This window comes from Lygodium microphyllum, chromosome 2 (assembly GCF_053477565.2).
Source record: "Lygodium microphyllum isolate KBCC chromosome 2, Lygodium_microphyllum_v1.1.10, whole genome shotgun sequence".
NCBI lineage: Eukaryota > Viridiplantae > Streptophyta > Polypodiopsida > Schizaeales > Lygodiaceae > Lygodium > Lygodium microphyllum.
The window spans coordinates 15,365,532-15,384,533 of NC_141136.1; the positions used below are offsets into that span (position 1 = coordinate 15,365,532).

Sequence of the window (19,002 nt, forward strand, 5' to 3'; positions counted from 1 at the left end):
CAATGTTGTCGTGCCCAATTTTGTTCCACATAGAGCACAACCAATTGGCTCTACAATTAAAGGATGGCTTATGCAAGAGACCCTATTTCACCTTTGTCGATGCATCTATATTGATGGATGCAAATTTGAGCCTCGAATTAATAACTTTCAAAGTCATTTTCTAGCTCACAAGATTTTTCAACTCTTATATACACAGAGATACACACTTGGGATGACTATAGTTAAAAGGATGGCTTGTGCAAGAGACCCTATTTCACCTCCCTTGACACACCTACATTGATGGATGCCAATCTGAGTCTCGAATTAATAAATTTCAAAGTCATTTTCTAGCACTCAACATTTTTCAACTCCTATATACTCAGACATACTTATACACTTGGGATGAAAGAATACTTTAGAATACTTACTAAGACATCTACAAGGACCTTTACTCATCTTGAAGTGTGAGTTATCATAAAACTTGCTTTTTCATGACAAGAATAATAACTCTTGCCTCTAGTAGTGAGAATATACTATCAAAATATAAATTAAATGTGATTCTTAAAAGCCTCTAAGTCATCAAATACTGTGTTTACTAAAAGGTTCAACCTAATAATTTGACAAAGGTACCACTATTGAACATTCACAAGACCATGCCCCCAAATATATCTCATTGTTAAGTAATTAGAATACAGCATTGAAGTACAAGATTTTGAACATCTTTGTATGGTGATCAATAACAACTTGAATGCGTTTTGCTCCACCATGAGCAGCTACATGCCCAAATATTATGGTGTATCATCACGGCACCAAATTAGTTGTTATACTATATGGCCACCCAATGAGATCCTTACTAAATACTCCAATAATGTGAAAGTCCTTGTTTGCCCAATTCAATTAGGGAAAGAATGTTACAAGATAAACTTACATATATGAATATGTGATACCTAAACATATCACGTTTTTAAAGAGACCAGTACAAAACTGTCCACCAATTTAGTTCACAGAGTTACATTCCAGACTACATTCTCTCCCTCACCACACCGCTGATGAACCCCTTTGATTCGTTCCACAGAATGGCAGATTCCACTGCACGACCAATCAAAAGAGGCAGCGCATGTATTGCCCATCTGTGCTTTCCACTCACAATCTGAAGTCGAGTATAAATACTTATTGACATCCCTTTCGTAACCACTAGTGAAAGAAACCAAAAAGATCCAACAAGAAAGAGTTTTGAGAAAACCAATCTACCTGGTGGAGTACCACAGCATAGCCTCCTATCGTCTATGTGATGTACATCAAGTCCAATAAACCATGCTCCCAATGATACATCTTCATTAGCATACTTGTGCAAAATTTTTCTGTTCATTAGACTTTAGTCATCATTCAAAAAGTCACTTAAAAAGTTCAACAGAATTCATAGTCAGACATCTCTAACTAAACTACTAGCATGTAGATCTGGCCTCAGAGAGGCCTTCAGGAAACATCGACCTTACTCTATTTGCGAAAGACTTACTCATTTTTATGTATATAGGTTGCCAAATCTTTTGAAATGACATATAGTTGCCCAGTAGCATGCCTAAAATATTTGTTTCCTTCATCACCAAACTTCCAGTACTCAGGTTCATGGTATCTAACACCTCTGCAAATTACAAAAGAAGGTTAACAATTAAAATTAGACCCTCCCACTCCACCATTACCTCTCCCCCTTCATTTGTAAACCTCCCTTCGGGGGGAAAAACTGGGCTGTGGGGGGTTGGTAGGGTGGGCTGGGAGGGTGGTGACATGGCCCCTTGTAGCCCCAATATAGAGAGTAAACTGTATGTCTGAAGTTGAAGTGGGCAGGTGTGTATTTGGTGGCATATGTAATATCTCCTAATACGATCATCTACCGTTAACCACACTAATGAGTCACAATCCATATTCAAAAGATGTGCTCAAAATAGACACTCCATAGCCTGACTAGAGAGTAGTTGGACAGCCAAACTTGTATGCAATGGTGAAAGCTACACTAACTTGTTCAGTATGTAAAATGGCAGGGTTACAATGAAAGAGGAGTATCAATAGCAATGCAAATAAAAAGCGAACTGATAACACCAATAGTCACCTAAAGATCATGGCTACCCCAGCAAATGCATCTAGTCAATGAAATGAATACAGTCTAAATGCCCTAGAGAGTAACCTATCATACTCACCTCACTGGATGCTGAAGGTCCTGCTAGAAGAGCAAGTGAAAATTAGTCAACCATGTTGAGAAGCAAAACCAAGTGCTTGCTGGAAACTGCAAGCCAAAGACTGTCCTGAAGGGGAAATGCAGATCAAAGATTTATACAGTAAGACGTGGCAAAATCTGGCACCTATTAGAGATGTTAGAAGAGCAAAACACACAACAGAATAATGAAAGACACGAGATCGATGAAAGAGAATGTGCAAGATGTAACCAGGAATAGGAATCCACTATGACAAGAGTACAATGGTTGTGTGCCAGCTAACACACTCCACAAGCTCCCTCTCTCCACACCAAGAAACTACAAGTACATGAATGGATAATGGACTGTGGTATGGAGTGTGGTCAAACTCCCTCCTTTTATAGACAAAAATAAAGGAGTTGTCCTACCACAAAATAGGTTGGCCAAGTACCAAATAAAGAATACAAAGAGTGCCTATAATTAAGGCCGTGGGCGCCCGTGAACCTGTGATATGACCACTACTAACACCCTCTCTCAGAGCACATGTGAACAAGCAATGAACAAGAATACCCGAGATGCACCATGGATACTCCAGCAGCGTGTATTCCGTTGGATGTGCCTTGGTAAGAAGATCATACAGTGGAATAAGAAGAGTCCTTGCACATTACCTTGGTCAGGAGAGCGTAGCAAACGGAGTGTGAATAGCCTGCATACACATCAGCTCAAACAAAACAACCTAAAGAAGGGCACAAGGTATGCATACAAACAAGTGTTAAAGAAGGCACACGTGAACCAGTCTTAAGAGAGACCAGCAAAATCAAATAAGTATTAGGGACGACCATGAGACAACAAGCTGCATTGCATCAGGTGTAATATATAACAAGACGTCGTTAGAACAGCATGATGACTCCCCATCTGTGCCACACACTCTGCAGTGGTTAACGCTAAGGCCAGAATGTCCCCACTACTAGCAATAGCAAGAATCTCGAGCCAATCAGATTGGACCGAATGGCGAACAGTAGTTTGAAACACTCCGCCTAGTTTGAAGCACCCCACAGGAAGTCCGAACTATAGAAATATTGGACAAGCAAGTAGTAGGCATAGATTTACAACAAGCAATCGGAAGCTGTTGCCGCATCAACAAAATCCAAGGCCAGAACAGGTCTACGAATAACACGCATGGAAACCTGGATATGTTATGTAATAGAAACAGAGACAACATTGACGTACATGCAAGCCACAAGCGCAGTGGCAGGCTGCCATATGACACAAGCCAGGCAGAGGCAGCAGAAATGGCACAACTCACATGTTGCAACTTGCCATCCAAGAAATACTATAGGAAAGCCCATCAAATGCAATAAGCAGGTGCATTGAAATGCAATTGACAGAATGTCAAAAGACTACAGACTAGCCAAAACAAGGGTGGCAAAGCATAAAGAATAGGCCACATTATAACCATTATTCTCAATAGGATTACAGCAATAAACGCAAGTAATTGAAAATCTGCATTAGAGACACATAAACAAGACCAATGTTAATGTCTCATTGAACTGCTTGTCTTTGTGTGTTAAGATATTTAAGGTATACCTATAATTTTGGACTAACTTATGGATATGGTTTATGCTTGCAGAGGTACACTATCTCTAACTGGGTGGGAGATCCTAACACCCAAAGTTCTTATACAGGCTACCTCTACACCATGTGCATGGCACTCATCTCTTGAGTCAACCGCGTAAGCAAGATACAATGACGGCTTTCACAGCCAAGGCAGGGTATCGAGCTCTCTTAGGTGGCACTACGGAGGCCATCTATCTAAGGAACTTACTGGGTGCACTTTAGTTTCCTTGCGAATCGCCTACAATTGTCTACTGTGATAACCAAAGTGCCATTTCCCTTTCGGGTGTCTACTACGATAACCAAAGTGCAATTGCCCTTAAGGGCAATCCTATCATTTCCCCTTGAACACGACACATTGCAGCTCACTACCATTTCACCAAAGAGGAGGTTGAGCTAGGCACTATTCGTCTAAAGTTTGTGCCATCAAGCAACAACTTTGCAAATATTTTAACCAAGGCTGTCAACCAGCCGATTCTCTAGTATCTTCTACCACAAATCAGCTTGGGTACACCCACCTCTACTTCTTCAAATTGACGGGGAGAGGGTGGTTCCCTCTTACTTCTCCTTTCAATTTGAGAGGGGGTTGTTTTCTTCAATGATGATGTTTACAGCTTTTCACTTTCAAACATTTATTTATTATGTATTGTATATTATGGACATTTGTACCTTCATCCGCACTGTCAGGATGACATGAGCATGAATATTTGTATTTCCCTTTGCATTTTTCCATGCATCGGCATTTTATTCATGTAAACATGCATCTACGTGCATTTATCCCTTTTCGATCACTGCTGGAGTGGTCAACTCTAGATCCACCATAATCGTGGCATTGTACATGGCAGTCTCTTAAGGCACTATTTTTTCTATGCTTGCATGCCAGCTTTGCTTGTCTTGCTTACTTACCCATTTTGCCTTTCTCTCCACATATTCTCCATATAAATGGCACACACACACTTAGGCATCCCTAGGCACTTATTCTAGTAGTGTGTGGAATTGTTTTGCTTTTGTATGAAGGTAGTGGGGCTATCCATCCTTATTTTCCCGTACTTCAGAACACTAACTCAATAGGATAAAAACTGATTCAAAACCCTCACTTAATGCTAGATCTTATAAACAAATCACACCAAAAGCCGTACAAAAAACAACATAAAAAACAATCAAAAAGTCCATTGCCGATTCCATCCACCTTTGCAAGACTTGGTAGGCCCCTAAGCAACCAACATGCACCCTTGGTTCAATGCCCTAGCCTCTTTGGGGTGATCACTTAGGCTCCCTTGGTAAGATAACCATCATCTCTGTAGTCTTGATAAGTCACTCAACAAACACCCTTTGCCCGATGTCCTAGCTACTTTGAGGTGGGACGCCTTGGGATAAAAGAAAATATAAGTCAAGGGCTTATTTCTCATGACTCTGTTTTGGGCCTGAGAAGGGGTGTTGAGCTAAAAATGTATTAGTCTAACTTACACAGTCCCAAAACATGCTTAATTAATGAAAAAAACACTTATTTTAAAAAGAAACGCAATCGTCGAGAGTTACTATATCCCACATGCAAAACCCTAATTTGGATGTCCTAAACTTTCTATATATAGACATGCAACCCACCACTCTCCCTCAATCTTATTTTTGAAGGTTTCAAGAGCCATAACTTTGCTGCCCACACCCATTTGCAGAGAACATCGCGGTCAAAGCTTCCACCAACCACCTATCATCATTCGACACTTAATTCCAGTCTTTTGCACGTGGTTGCTGCTGTCACCAGGCCTATGGAGCTATCGCCTACTACTGAATGTTGTCCCCATTTATTGTCTGCAATCGCCAAGATTCTCTCTCCTCTAAATGCTTCATTTGCAATTTCTGGCTATCACCTAACATTCTCTCACCTCTGACATTTCCGTTTGCATCTAACAATTGTCGCCTAGTTTTTCTCTTGCCTCAAGTACCCACGTTTTAGTCTTTCTCTCTCTCTTGCGCTGTCATTTGCATCAAATCCATCCCTCCTTGGTTGCATTTGCTAGTGTTCGACACTCCAAGGCTACCTTTGCTACAATTCAAGATCTATTCGAAGTACAATACACTCTACAGCTCATAACCCCTACTTTGATCCTAGAGATACGAGAGTTCGAGGTTCAGTATTCACTGCATAGTGTGTTTGCTGCATGAGCACTGTATATTCATTATTCATTCACTTTATTATTCCTTGTGTTCACTGTCTCTGAGTTACCCTAACCCTAACCCTAGCTATGTTCTAAGTTTATCAATCTATACTTTGTCGTACGATTGGTTTCATGCTTTTTGCGTTTCGAGCATTTCTTCATAGGCGAGAGGAGACGTGAGAGAGAGAGAGGGGGGGGGGGGGGGAGGGAGGAGGGAGAGGGGAGGGAGAGAAGGTTGGTTATCCATCTTTAACCCTTAATCTTGTCTTTATTACTTTTATATTTGCATGGCTGAAAATTGTCATATATAGCTTTAAGTATTTGTTCTCTCCATTTTTTTAAATATTGAGTCTTAAAAACAATGAATATTATAATTGTTGAGCATACTACGTTGTTCAGGGCATTTGCATTCTACACATCCCGAATCCTTTTGCATCCCTAGTCTCTCTAATTTGCCCATCATCTCTAGTGTTGTCGTGACCTCCTAGAGGAGCTTTCCATACCTACAATTGGTTCCAACTACCATAGGCATCACTCCATCCCTCGTTTCAACTACTGCATCGCATGTCTGAGTGTTCCCAACTACTACCTTCATCGTTATAACCTAGTGGACTACTATATTTTTATCTGCGAACTACCGCCTGCAATTTGTCATCCAGAGTACTATTTTAGCATCAACATTATCTATATTTGCATTTGCCATTGCAGGTCGTTTTTTACTTTTAGAGCACTTTTTAACATTGACCTGATTAGTATTTGCATCTACAACTTTTGAGTTTGACAACACTTTCAAAATCGGTTTGATCTATATTTGCATCTACAGAATGTAATTCTAAGTTTTCAGCACTTTTCTATATCATCCTCTACTCTAACTGGTGATTACTACACTTTAGATCCATCTTCGGTGGACAATACACTTCACCTCCTCCCTCAACCTACTCCCTCAAGAGTCATCAGCTATGTTGGACTATCTGTACATTTTGAAACCAGCATTCCTTTTCACATAACAATGGTGGAACCCTATTCATGTTGCTTGGGCTTGAGGTTTCTTTACGTTTGTAGAGGAGGCTAAATCAACATGGCGGTAGGCAAGATGCTTTTATAGCTCCAGAGAGGGGATGAGAAGCAAAAGAAGAAAAAAGCATAGTGTTATCATTGTGGCAAGAAGGGGCATCCCCAAAGGAAATGCAAAGAACTAGAGGCATAACAAAAGAAGGAAAAGAAGACGACGCAAGGTAAAAGACTCCTCCAATGAGTCATCATCATCCTCGTCATCCGATTCAGATTTTGACTCAAGCCCTTCGACCAAGGCTACAAAGGGCTCCTCTTCAGAATTGAAGGTGAAGACTATTAAGGCCTTCTCTTCTGCCTTCTAGACCTAGTGTGCAAGCATCCCTCATGACTCTCCAATGCAAGAGAGTGTGTGTTTGTTGGGTTGGGGGGGGGGGGGGGGGGGGAAGTTTAGCAGACATGCCTGTTGCATTTTGTTTCCCCGCCATTTCATGTGTTTTGATGGAGGTGGCACCCTTACATTAGTGTGCATTTTAGTTTTAGGCTGTTCATGAGTATGATCACACTGGCTACCACTTCCCCGATCAGTACATTTAGATTTTAGAGCTGCCCAAGCTGCATTCACACATTTGAGCTGCCAAACCAGGGTTTGGAGCTGGATGCAGCTGCTTTTATGCAGTTGACCCATTTTAGGGTAGCAGTCAACCACATCTCGACAGGTCAACGATCCTTCGCACTGACCAAAATGACGTGAAAGTTTGCCATGCAGGCAAAAGCACATCAGTAATAGAAACTAGCCCAAGCCTTGCCATTCTGTTCAACTTCAGGCCAAGCTTCTCTCTCTCTCTCTCTCTCTCTCTCTCTGATCAATGATCCCAGTAAGCAACCCACATTTTTTTCACTCTCTTGTATACATCGTAAGTAGTGCTGTCATATATGAGTAAGAAGATCCTTTCGACCATCAAATTCTCTTACCTCTCTTGAGATTGTGAGTGTTTCTGTATCTTCCAGCGGTTGTCAAGGAAATGCTGCCATATCGCAAGTGCATGTAGCAGCATGTTCCCTGACAACCCCATAAGTTCACTACAAGGTTAAACTCTGTATAGCAGCCATTGCAAAAACTTACTAGCTCAACTTTGAAAATATGGGGTCAGTTAAAATACAGACAAAACTTTCAGGCCAATTCAGTAGTTTCATAGACCAACTAATAAACTTTACAAAGAAATTTCATGTCAATTTAGAATTTCAATTTAGACACTGCTTTTGGGAATGTGTGGGTTATCTTAAGATACTCAACAAAAGGTAAGAAAAGGTAGGAAATTTTTCCCTCACTTAAACCATTTGGTGAGACCATATATTGACTGTTACCTCCATAAGAAGACTGACTAACCAAGAAAGAAGCAAGTAGCAACCAAATAAATACACACACAATATTCTAAAGACAAAAATATGCACATTTTTCTTTGTGAGTTCCAAACACAAGTAGCAACCAAGGTCTTTCGACACTTTGTTACAGTGACATGCCAAGTTGTTCAACTTGCTTTCCAGAACAACATGATAGGTTCACAAAACTTACTTTTGAGCGAGCACTGGCCCAGATTTCATGCACCCTATGTAAACACGAGGTTTGCTCCGCAGCTTCACTAATATTGTACATAAGGCCCCTATAAATGCACAATAAGCAGCTGGTTAACAGCGGTAACATTTTGTAGCAATTCTCATCACAAACAAATAGAATGAGCTTTCAACTAAGCCATCATGTGCAGACTCTCAATTCCCTCATTACCAAGGTTGACATGCACATCATCATCCACCTTTATGTAAAAATCAGCATCCCATATTGCCACTGCAGTGGCAAAATACAGCTTTGTCTTCGCTGACAGCTCATGATAGCCTTCGACATGCCCCTGTTCACTACACATCAATAAACAATCCAAACACTATATGCAATCATGTTTGCAAAAGAGGTTAAAGTATATACCAGTCGGAGAATGTCATGGTGCTGATTGTTTTCTGCTTCTATGGCCCGATCGAGAATACCACCAGCTGTGGCACTGTACCAGACATTAGAAGTAATCAATCCAAAGCTTGAGCTCGTTTCAATGCCAAGAAGCACATTAAGACCATTTCGTGATTGTTGATTGTCTCAGACATGTTAACCAATCTAATGTGCTTTCCTTGCAGGTCGAACCAACCTGTGTCCAATCACAAATCTGATTACAATTCCCTTCTCATCCTCCAACTGCTTAAGCCTTTCACCTAGATTCACAAACAGATCCATATTGTAAAAGTTGAACAAAGCTGTATTCAAAATATTCATTGATCTCATCTTTGGATCCAACAATCTACATGCTGTATCAGTTTCACGTGCATTCTTATCTTCAATCCAAACTATTTGGCATTCTACCTTTTGGCATCCAGGTTTCTCGTACTGAATCTCTCCGCTTACGACTGCTAAATGCGGTGTTGATTCCAACCACAACAAATACTTTTCTACGGGGAACTGAATTGGCAACTTTAAGAGTATCTAAAAAAGGAGATGCATCTGGCAGGCTTGACTGTAGGGCTTCCTTATAGTCAAGGTCAAGTTGAAGATTTGACTCTTTGGACCTGCAGGATAAAAGTGAGGACCAAGGTTAAATAAAAGGATAGGAAATTGCATTGACACTTTTTTAAGGCCAAACACTAACCTCACAGACCTCCCCAAATCAAACCGATTTTCAAGCCCACCCTTTGCAATTGCATCGTGATTCTCCTGATAATGACCAGAAATAATCATATAAATGTCATTGACTCATATAAATGTTCACAGCTCACCATTTGATCAGAAACTGTCTAAGGGAGTCACACTTACAAATCTGTCTCCGCATCCATCATGCACACTTTGCTTTTTATCATGCTGCACCAGACCCTGACTTTCTGACAGTATCCACATTCTGTTCCATGAAATTGGAAAATTTTAAGGCAATGCTGTAAAACTGGCTCCTCTTTCAGCTGAAGTGTTGCTATAGAAGTTTTTAAGACTTTCAAGATGAAATAGTAAAAAATCGTTCATGTTTTTCAATGGATTAGTAGCATGCACAGTGCATACTGAAGCATTTGTAAACACAATCTGGAAACTAAGACAAACATTCACTTATCGTTCAGGAGTTGTGTTAGTGCTATCAACGGACCTATTGGTGAAGAAGAGTCCGACAGAGAAACTTGCTATGCAAAGGAAGATAACCCATTTGTAAGACAATCCGCCTGATCCCTTAACAGGCATTGGGAACTTCAATCCTGCTAGAATGAGCTGGTCTGATGAGAATTAATTTGGCCTGTTGCACCACTTCGAGCACAAAGTCGTTCTGTAGTTTACATGCCTCGCTGGCTTGTTGAATGTCCCAATGAGATCGCTATCTGGAGTAAGCTAGACAGCATTTCTGTTGTTCAATTATCGTGAGTTACAATCTGGGAAACCTAGACAGCATTTTGGTTGTTCAATTACAGTACAAATCTTCATCTTAATGGAAAGCGGGCCGCTAGACGATGTTGGGTGATTCCCAAAACAATTTGAAGCAGGTTGTTCATGGCGAACAACTATAGCCATCTCAGGACCCCTTCATTTTTTTAGCCAGTACTCAAGGTCGTCGAACCATGGTGTGGAAGCAAAACTCGAGAATCGGAGGAGCTTAACGGTGCAGAATCATGAGCATGCGGAAAAACGTGAACGGGCCGAAGAATAATTAACCAACAGGGAGGGAAACTAGGGCAGGGGTCAAGGGATTTATGTGAAAAAGAAAAAGGAAATGAATAGGGTGTAGAAAAAGAAACAAGATCAATGATCAGACCGTAGAAACAGAGACAAATACACAGAGACGCAGAGAGAGACAGACAGAAAGAGAGGGAGAGGACTATTGTTCCTCTAAAAAAATCTGTTGCTTCTGCAGCGTGCGCGTGTGCGCGTCTGTAGTTCAGCACGTTGAAAGCGAGGTCTTTCGATGAGTAGTGCGGTGGTGGTGGGTTCCCCTGCTCCTTCTTCGTCGTCAATGTCCGCCATCCGGTCTTCTTCGTCTTCTTCCTCTAATTCTTTACCCATTTGTCGTTAAGCCGCCTCTCTCCTCCCTCCCACCCACTGCCTGACAGTCTCATTCGTTATCGATGCAACTGAATTTCCCTTCGCTAACCCCACCTTTGAATACAACCCTTGGGCCGGTTACGCGTCAAATGACGAACACTTAACCCCTCCTCACAATGTGGCATGCAATTTTTGGAAATGGATAGGGACATGGGCACAAAGTTTTCACACACCTAAAATATATATTTTGTACAAGAAGTTAAAACCAGTATGTTTATTATTTTCTTGATTGGTCGCAAATGCAAAGAGTATACTTTTATTGGTCAATAAATTGGGCAAAGGAGACTCCCCATCCAAAAATGGGTAAGGAGTTCACCTATTTAGCAAGTAAACAATAGGTCATGTCCTCTTCGATGTGTAAAGGAATACGGAGGCCCAACCCCTAAAGAAGCACTTTGATTGATTAATACGTGCAAAGTGGGGTGTCCCGCCATTTGGTGTATAACCAGCCTTGTTCTCATTACCACACCAACATCTTTGCTGTGGTCCATGCCATTTGGAATGCTCTATTTGTTAGAGCATTGTTTTGATCCATGCTCTTGGAATGCTCTATTAGTTGTAGCATCGTTCTAAGTAGCATTGCAAGGGATTTGCTTTCCCTCATGAAAATCAATTTCTAATCTCCACCTTATAGCATGTCACACACATCATGCAGCTTCTGCACAAGCACCCCTACGCTGATTTATAACAATTCTCCAATCATCAAGGCACATTGTAGGTCTTGTTAACTTTGTAAGCGTACTTCCATTGTTCTTGCCCTCGTCTAGTTGGCTATTAAAGGAAAGAGGCCAATGTATGTTGGCAAAATGCTCACAAATGACAAAGCACATATAGCTAGGATCCATGAGCCAAGGGAAGGGAGATGGTGGATGTTTTTGGAAATACACACTTGATCCTTAAAGTGAAAAGGGAAGTAGTGCTAAATGATGCAAATAAAGTCTTCATAGAAGCAGCATATCTATTCCTTCTTTCCCTTAGCGCTCATAAATAAAAGTAATCCAAAACCAAGCATTTGGCAAAGACATACAAAACGCAACATCTACAAATTTAGCAACCAAAGTACCTAGTCTTAATTTGTGGAAGAACTTGTGCATGCAAGGAATGCTAGGCTAGCAACTTCACGCGAAGCTACTGCACAAAGTAACGTTGTAAAGAAAGCAAAGTAACACAATAAAATTCTCTTTCCTTGCACAAACTAGTTCATAATTCACTCATTCTAATATGTATAATTAGACACATATACTATCTATTTCCATGAATATTGTTATGCCACTATGCAACCATGTAACTACCTGCTCAATCCACAATCAATGTTTTCTTAAGAGTGAAGCAAAGTTGTTGCATGGTGCTTTAATCACAACTACTCTTTGTTTTGTAAAATCAATACATTATTTTGACACTTTGTTGAAGTTGGATATTATGAACTAAATATACATGGTTGAAGTCCAACAAACGATTGCATTTTCTCAATCTTTGTTTCAATGTGTAAGGCATCTTATATATTCTCTCTCTCTCTCTCTCTCTCTCTCTCTCTCTCTCTCTCTCTCTCTCTCTCTCTCTCTCTCTCTCTCTCTCTCTCTCTCTCTCTCTCTCTCTCTCTCTCTCTCTCTCTCTCTCTCTCTCTCTCTCTCACATATTGTCACGAGTCAAAAGACTAGTGGTTGCATACTTTTTGGGAGGCGCTTATAGTTTTTGGGGATAGGGGTTGGAGTTTTAGGGCGGTCCTAGGATTTTGGGGGCAATGGGGGGCCTAGATGTACAATTTTGGTGAAGCCTTGAGGTTGGGGATTGGAGGATTTAGGGTATTTGAGGGGGCTTTTTTTTTTAAGGCGGGGAAGGGGGAGGAGGGATGATGTGCGTGTGATTAGAGTTTTAAGTAAACCTTAAGGTTTCAAGGTGCAAGGGGCCTAAGGCTACTAGATTAGGATAGGACGTTAAGGTCTCGAGAGGCAAGGAGAGTTTAGAGTTATGTGAGGTCTATGGGTTTGGGGTTGCATATTCAAGAGGGCTATAGTTTTGGAATCAAGGGTTAGGATTTTGTAGGGGTTTATTATTTTGGGGGTTAGGGTTTTTGGTATGGGTTGTTAGGGTGGTTAGTATCTTTTGAGGGGGGGGGTGTTTGGGATTTATTTTCATGTGCTCTAGGGGGGATTAAATAAGGTTAGAATTTGGGAGGTAGAGCTTTTGGTGGGATTTGGGACAATGACTAGGACAATGGCATAAGGTTTAAGTGAGGGAATAATGTTTTTGGAAAGGGGGATTAGGTATTTTTGGAGGACAAAGTTTGCGATTTTGGGGGGCATGGGATTTATGGCAAAGTAGGTAGGAAGAGGCGTAGTCTTTGGGCTGTGGCCCACATCCATTTGGTCACTAGTGGTCTTATAGTGTGAATGAGCTCATGGCACCTTAGGATTAGCTAAAGGGTTTTCTATAATATAGCAAGACTACATTGTCATTTACACCCATCCTTCTTATAAGAGTGGACAAGCTTTTGGAATGTGACATGGAAAAGGAAAATGCTTTTATCTATAAAATTCACTTGAGGGACCACAATCCGTACAAAAACATTTCATGTGTACTATAAAAATGTTTCACACAAATGCTTGTCATGCAACTAGTACTCCTTTGAATTGTTTAACTATATTTGCCTACAAATCATTATTTATTCAACCAAGATTTTGATGCTTTTTGGAAATTTGTGTACTGTCTCTATTAACCCAAACCTAAAATTTCAAATTATGTGATTTAGATATCATATGTATCACTAGGTCGTGCTACTAAAAGGATATTGTCAATGAATTTATAAGGATATGGCATGTTTTTGAAAAATACCACCTTGAATGTATTCAATATATATGTATCAATACGTTGCAACTTACCTAATAGGGTACATTTTCGAAAAGGGATCACATTGGATGTATCACATACATACCAAGAGGTTGCAACCTATTATCCATTGCCTCCTTTATCAAACATCTCTTTATGGCATAATTAGAGTGGTGTGTATGATGACATGGTATTAAGTTAGGGGACCCAAGTTAATGATATGGTGTTTCTTAGAAGGAACAAAAATATAAAAATCCCCTGATGGTGCTTTTCTTGAGCAAACATCAACAAGGAGTCCACATTCGAGCACTCACTATAAAGGAAGTCAATTACTCTTGCTAAAGAGTACAAGTTCACACCCATCTTTTAAACTTGGGAATAGTATATAAGGTCTATAATATCACATGTCCTTGGTGTATAAACTAAAAAATGAGCATTGGGCAACCTAGAAAATTACTCCTACATTAAAGCAGAAATTCTAGTAGTGATATTTTCATACGGCCATCCTACAACAAAGAAATATAGGAGATTTGGAATGCATCTGCATATAGTTATTGGAGGACTTCTATCTAACGATACCAGCCATTGCATGAAATGGCACCTTCTACAAAGTTGTTCTATACCAAGATCTATCATCCAACCAAAGGGGTCGAGGAGATCATCTCTAATATAGAACCAATAATAGAGACTTCGGAGCACAATTGACTATATTGTACTACTATATGTAGGCAACATATAATGCTTATATCAAGCATTAGGGAAAACAACCAATAGATAGAAAAGAGAGAAGTAAGTTTAGAAATGAAGTAGCATAGCTTAAAGCTTCATCTTAGCTTAATATGAGTGGATTGAGTGATTCTCCCACGGCCTAATCATCAATTGATTGGGATTTCTAGCATTGTACTTGGTAGTTATTTATACATGAATCAAGCTTGTGTTCTTTCTTCATTCTAGGGTTATTATATTTATCATATTTTGATTGAGTTCTAAATAAGTCCTTGGTTGCCATCTCAATATGTCCTATTCACTTTTCACAAGGGTGACTAACAAAGAAAGTTAGTTAGGGCAATTGACAAATAGAGTTAGTCATGGTGATTGACAAAGGAAGCTAGTGGAGTTGATTGACAAAGGAAGCTAGTGGGGCTAGGTGATGTAGCCATTATGTAGCAAGTTATAAAGGCATTATCCATATCACATACATCAAAACCCTATGTATTAACTTGTCATACATATTTGATGCAATTCTAGTTACCTCCTAGTGTAGAAAAATGCCCATTTTATTTGATGGTCCCTACATGTATGCTTCGTGAATTTTAACCGTCCCTTTGTATAATGATGTGGTAAATGTATCCTCTATGCATGTGTAGATAAAAAAAATTTAAAAAGTTCATTGAATAAATCACATGATAAGATAAATCTATAATTAGTGATTACCTCAAGGGAAATTGTGCATGATTCACATCAAGATAGCCTTTTTACAACCTCCTTTTACAACATATTAGTGCCACATTACTATCACAATAGCCAATAGCTAGCTTTAATATATGTACTCTCTCTTTGTAGCCACTCCAACTTTAGAGCCATTCTCCCAAAGCTACCATAGATTGAGAGGAAGATCACAAAACAATACTAATGGGCAATGGAGAAGTAGAGGGAAAGAAGAAACCAAAATATCTTAGGACAATGAGAGATCATTATACCCTCAATAACTTTATAACCATGCAAGAAATCAAAGAAGAGAGAAGTGATAGTGCAAATGATTAGGAGAAGAGCATTTTGAGCTTGATTTCCACACATGAGAGATGAGAAAGCACAAGATTAAAGCCCAACTACAATGTAGCATTCCTTTCTTCATGACTATATCCAAATGTGTTTGCTTCCTACTCTTCTTCCCTTTTGGATTATAGTTTGCACACACATTAGGAATCTCTCTCTCTAATTTTCCCTCCATTCTCTCTCGCTTAAACCCTCAATTCTTTTCATAGAAGGTAAGCTCTCTCTCTCTCTCTCTCTCTCTCTCTCTCTCTCTCTCTCTCTCTCTCTCTCTCTCTCTCTCTCTCTCTAAAGGTTTGTCTTTCTCTATCTCTAAATTTTTTTCCTTCCCCCCTCTCTTAAACTCTCCCCCCCTCTCTCTCTCTCTTTCTAATTTTTTTAAAATTGAATGTTAGTTCTCTCTCTTGCTTTCATTATTTTTTCTTCTTCCTCTCTCCCTCTCTCTAAATTTTTCCTCTTATTTCTCTCTTTTCATGTGCACACACACACACACACACACACTCTCTCTCTCTCTCTCTCTCTCTCTCTCTCTCTCTCTCTCTCTCTCTCTCTCTCTCTCTCTCTCTCTCTCTCTCTCTCTCTCTCTCTCTCTCTCTCTCTCTCTCTCTCTCTCTCTCTCTCTCAACTATTCCCTCTCATTTTCACACACACAATTTCTCTGTACATGTGTGCGCACATGTATTATAACCCTAAGTACATGCAACATGCATAACGAGACTACATTACTGTATGAAGAACTATAGCAAACTACTATAGGCATTGTAGCAAACTACTCTACTACTTCTAAACATAATCATAGAGATTAAGAATAACATTATGGAACATGAGAAAAGACTACACAATGTTCATGACATCATTAGAGAGATAAGAAATAGAGAATATTGCTTAAAGAAAACATAGAAATAGAGCATAAAACATGCCACAAATTGTTAGAGCATGTTTCCATCATCAAATGTAATAATCTCATCTAGCATGACCAGCAAGAATAAAGAATAATCATGTGTCTTCAGGCCACACCTATTCTAATTGCATAAACTACTAACCATATGACTTTTAAAGTCCATTTACATATGACACTACGTGAACTAAGGTAAAACATAATACTAATGTCCTATGTGAATATGAGGTCAAACACTTAGTATAGCCTAATGGTTGGTTAGCCATAACCAAGACCCAAGCCCTTGGTCATAGTCAAATGCCTTATTCAAAATTATGGACAAACCTAGAGAGAAATGATGATACTTCATATGAAGCATTATGCCTTAAAATGAGCCACAAATGAAAATTATTAATAGAGCCCTTCTAGGATGTTCATAACCCGCTAGGTAGTTGCATAATCCACTCTAAAGATAGTCATCGAAACATAAATGCATACATATATGATGATGAGATACAAAACAAAATGACAATCGTAGTAGGTGAATCATGAGCTAGAGTGCTCATGCACAACATGAGAATTAGAAGTTGTGGATATGTATGATGTTACTCATCCATGTGTGCCTCCCTAGTAGGCAAAGGTACCAAATCCATATCATGTATCTTCTCAAGGATCAAATCCCTAATCTCTATGTTGATTGATTTTCATCAAAATCTCATCTATATCAGACAATACCATCAAGAGTATGTATCTCCTTACTATGTCCAACTTCCTTAGCATTTTGCATTGTAGAAAGTAACTTGACATTTTTATCATACTCAATTTGCATTGCATCTACCCTCTCTTGCAACTTAGTCTTTTCTTCAATCAATGCTTCCAAATTCTTACATACAAATCCCTATTGGACCAAATTGTATGGCCAAGCAATGATTTGTGACATTCTGCTAGTAATATCCTTTTGTCTAAGGCAACCATAACTAGCTAGTATATGCATCATTTGCATGATGAAGGATTTAAGAAATTCCTTAAACTGACTAATATGCTCTTGCAGAATAGCATTAAATAACTAGTTTTGATAACAATCCTTCAAAATAAGAAAAGACCACACATCCCACAATGGTATTGTGGTAATGCTATGAAAATTCCACACTTCTTATGGTAGGGCTATAAGTTGTTTTGATAAATTCAAATCAATAAATTTACTTTCACCACCAATGTATCAATAAACCAAATATAATTAATTATTTGAAAGATGTGATAGTTGTTTCAGCATCATGATAGACTGACCAAGGAGATCATAGCTGATCCCAAGAAAGAGAGAAAATTGTAACATACTTTTGTTGCTAGTATCTCGCTCGTTCAAAATCATCATTGTCCTACTCAAAAAACTGGTCAACATGAATAACATCAACAACCATTCCTGATGTAACATGAATTGCATAAATATCCATTGTAGATACTTGTTCAATCTACATTCATGCATTTCTTATAGCAACAACTAGAGAGATTGGTGTGTGGGAACTCCAATAGTCAGCTAGAAACACATCAAGTAGAATGACATCGATAAGATATAATAGAGAGTAAAGGCATAGAACCATAGTTTGGTTTTAGCTAGAGGTGTAAAGGTTGGTAGCCTCTACCCTTTGTTTGTTTTTGGGTCTAATGACAATATTTTGCTAGTGACCGATCTTCCATGCGTATCTCTATGGAATGGTTGCCTTGGGCACAAGTCTTTGAAAGGAATGGAAGTATTGGCTTGCTTATAATATCTCTTGCCCTTGGATTATTCTTGTGTTGATTCATTCGATCATTGTCTTTATGGCAAGTAGACTTATAATTCACATAAGAAGTTTGGTTCTACATGTGTAGGTGAGTCTTTGGCTCTTGTGTATTCAGATGTTTGTAGCCCCATGCCTTGTCAATCCTTGAGTACCATGAAGTATTTTGTTACATTCATAGATGATTATTCACATGAAGTTTAGGCTTTTCCTATTAAGCACAAATCGAATGTTTGTCAATGTTTCCATGCTTTCTCACCATGGTTACCTTTAGGTATAGACTAAATTGCTTATACACAGTTTAAGAATGGGGGTGAATATGTATCTAAGTCTTGCGAGCATCTATGTGATGAGCGGGGTATTAAGCATTAGTCGACCACTTCATACACCCCACCCTAGAATGGTATTACAGAGTGCATGAACATGACTATTCAGGAAAGAGTTTGCAGTATGCTTAGTCAGGTAGACTTATCGCAACACTTTTGGGCTAAGTGGTTACTACTACCATGATAGATCCTTATGCACTACTCTTGGTGGTACTTGCAGAGGATGTATGGTCTGAGCGCTCGTACGCATAGTTATGAGTCTTTGGATGTGACAATTTTTGCTATATTCCCAAATACAAGTGCAATAAGCTGGATCCAAAGTTTATCAAATACATGTTTCTTGGATATGGGGATGC

At 39.4% G+C, this 19,002-nt stretch overlaps 1 protein-coding gene across 3 annotated transcripts; it reads right to left on the minus strand.

Moving 5' to 3' along the window:
- Positions 1-845: 845 nt before the first annotated feature.
- On the minus strand, positions 846-11,084 carry LOC148039506 (putative beta-1,3-galactosyltransferase 2). Of its 3 annotated transcripts, none has more exons than XM_087691314.1 (11): positions 10,123-11,084; positions 9,804-9,885; positions 9,649-9,704; positions 9,357-9,559; positions 9,145-9,208; positions 8,931-9,003; positions 8,736-8,856; positions 8,526-8,613; positions 1,496-1,621; positions 1,231-1,352; positions 846-1,129 (listed from the first exon to the last, which is right to left on the minus strand). In XM_087691314.1, the coding sequence occupies exons 1-11, from the start codon at positions 10,212-10,214 to the stop codon at positions 981-983; spliced, it is 1,176 nt and encodes a 391-aa protein (XP_087547440.1). In that variant the 5' UTR covers positions 10,215-11,084; the 3' UTR covers positions 846-980. The 3 variants fall into 3 exon arrangements, with proteins under 3 accessions (XP_087547440.1, XP_087547431.1, XP_087547448.1); XM_087691305.1 differs by having other exon boundaries at positions 9,640-9,704; positions 10,123-11,080; XM_087691322.1 differs by having other exon boundaries at positions 1,231-1,340; positions 9,640-9,704; positions 10,123-11,075.
- Between the last annotated feature and the right edge of the window lie 7,918 nt (positions 11,085-19,002).

Bases quoted from the DNA above. Each gene is read 5' to 3' on its own strand.
- LOC148039506 (XM_087691305.1), bottom strand. From the start codon at position 10,214: ATGCCTGTTAAGGGATCAGGCGGATTGTCTTACAAATGGGTTATCTTC. The intron at 9,886-10,122 runs GTCCGTTGATAG...TTCATGGAACAG, and splicing joins GGACTCTTCTTCACCAATAG to AATGTGGATACTGTCAGAAA. The intron at 1,622-8,525 runs GTAAGTTTTGTG...TGTAATTTGCAG, and splicing joins GGGCCAGTGCTCGCTCAAAA to AGGTGTTAGATACCATGAAC.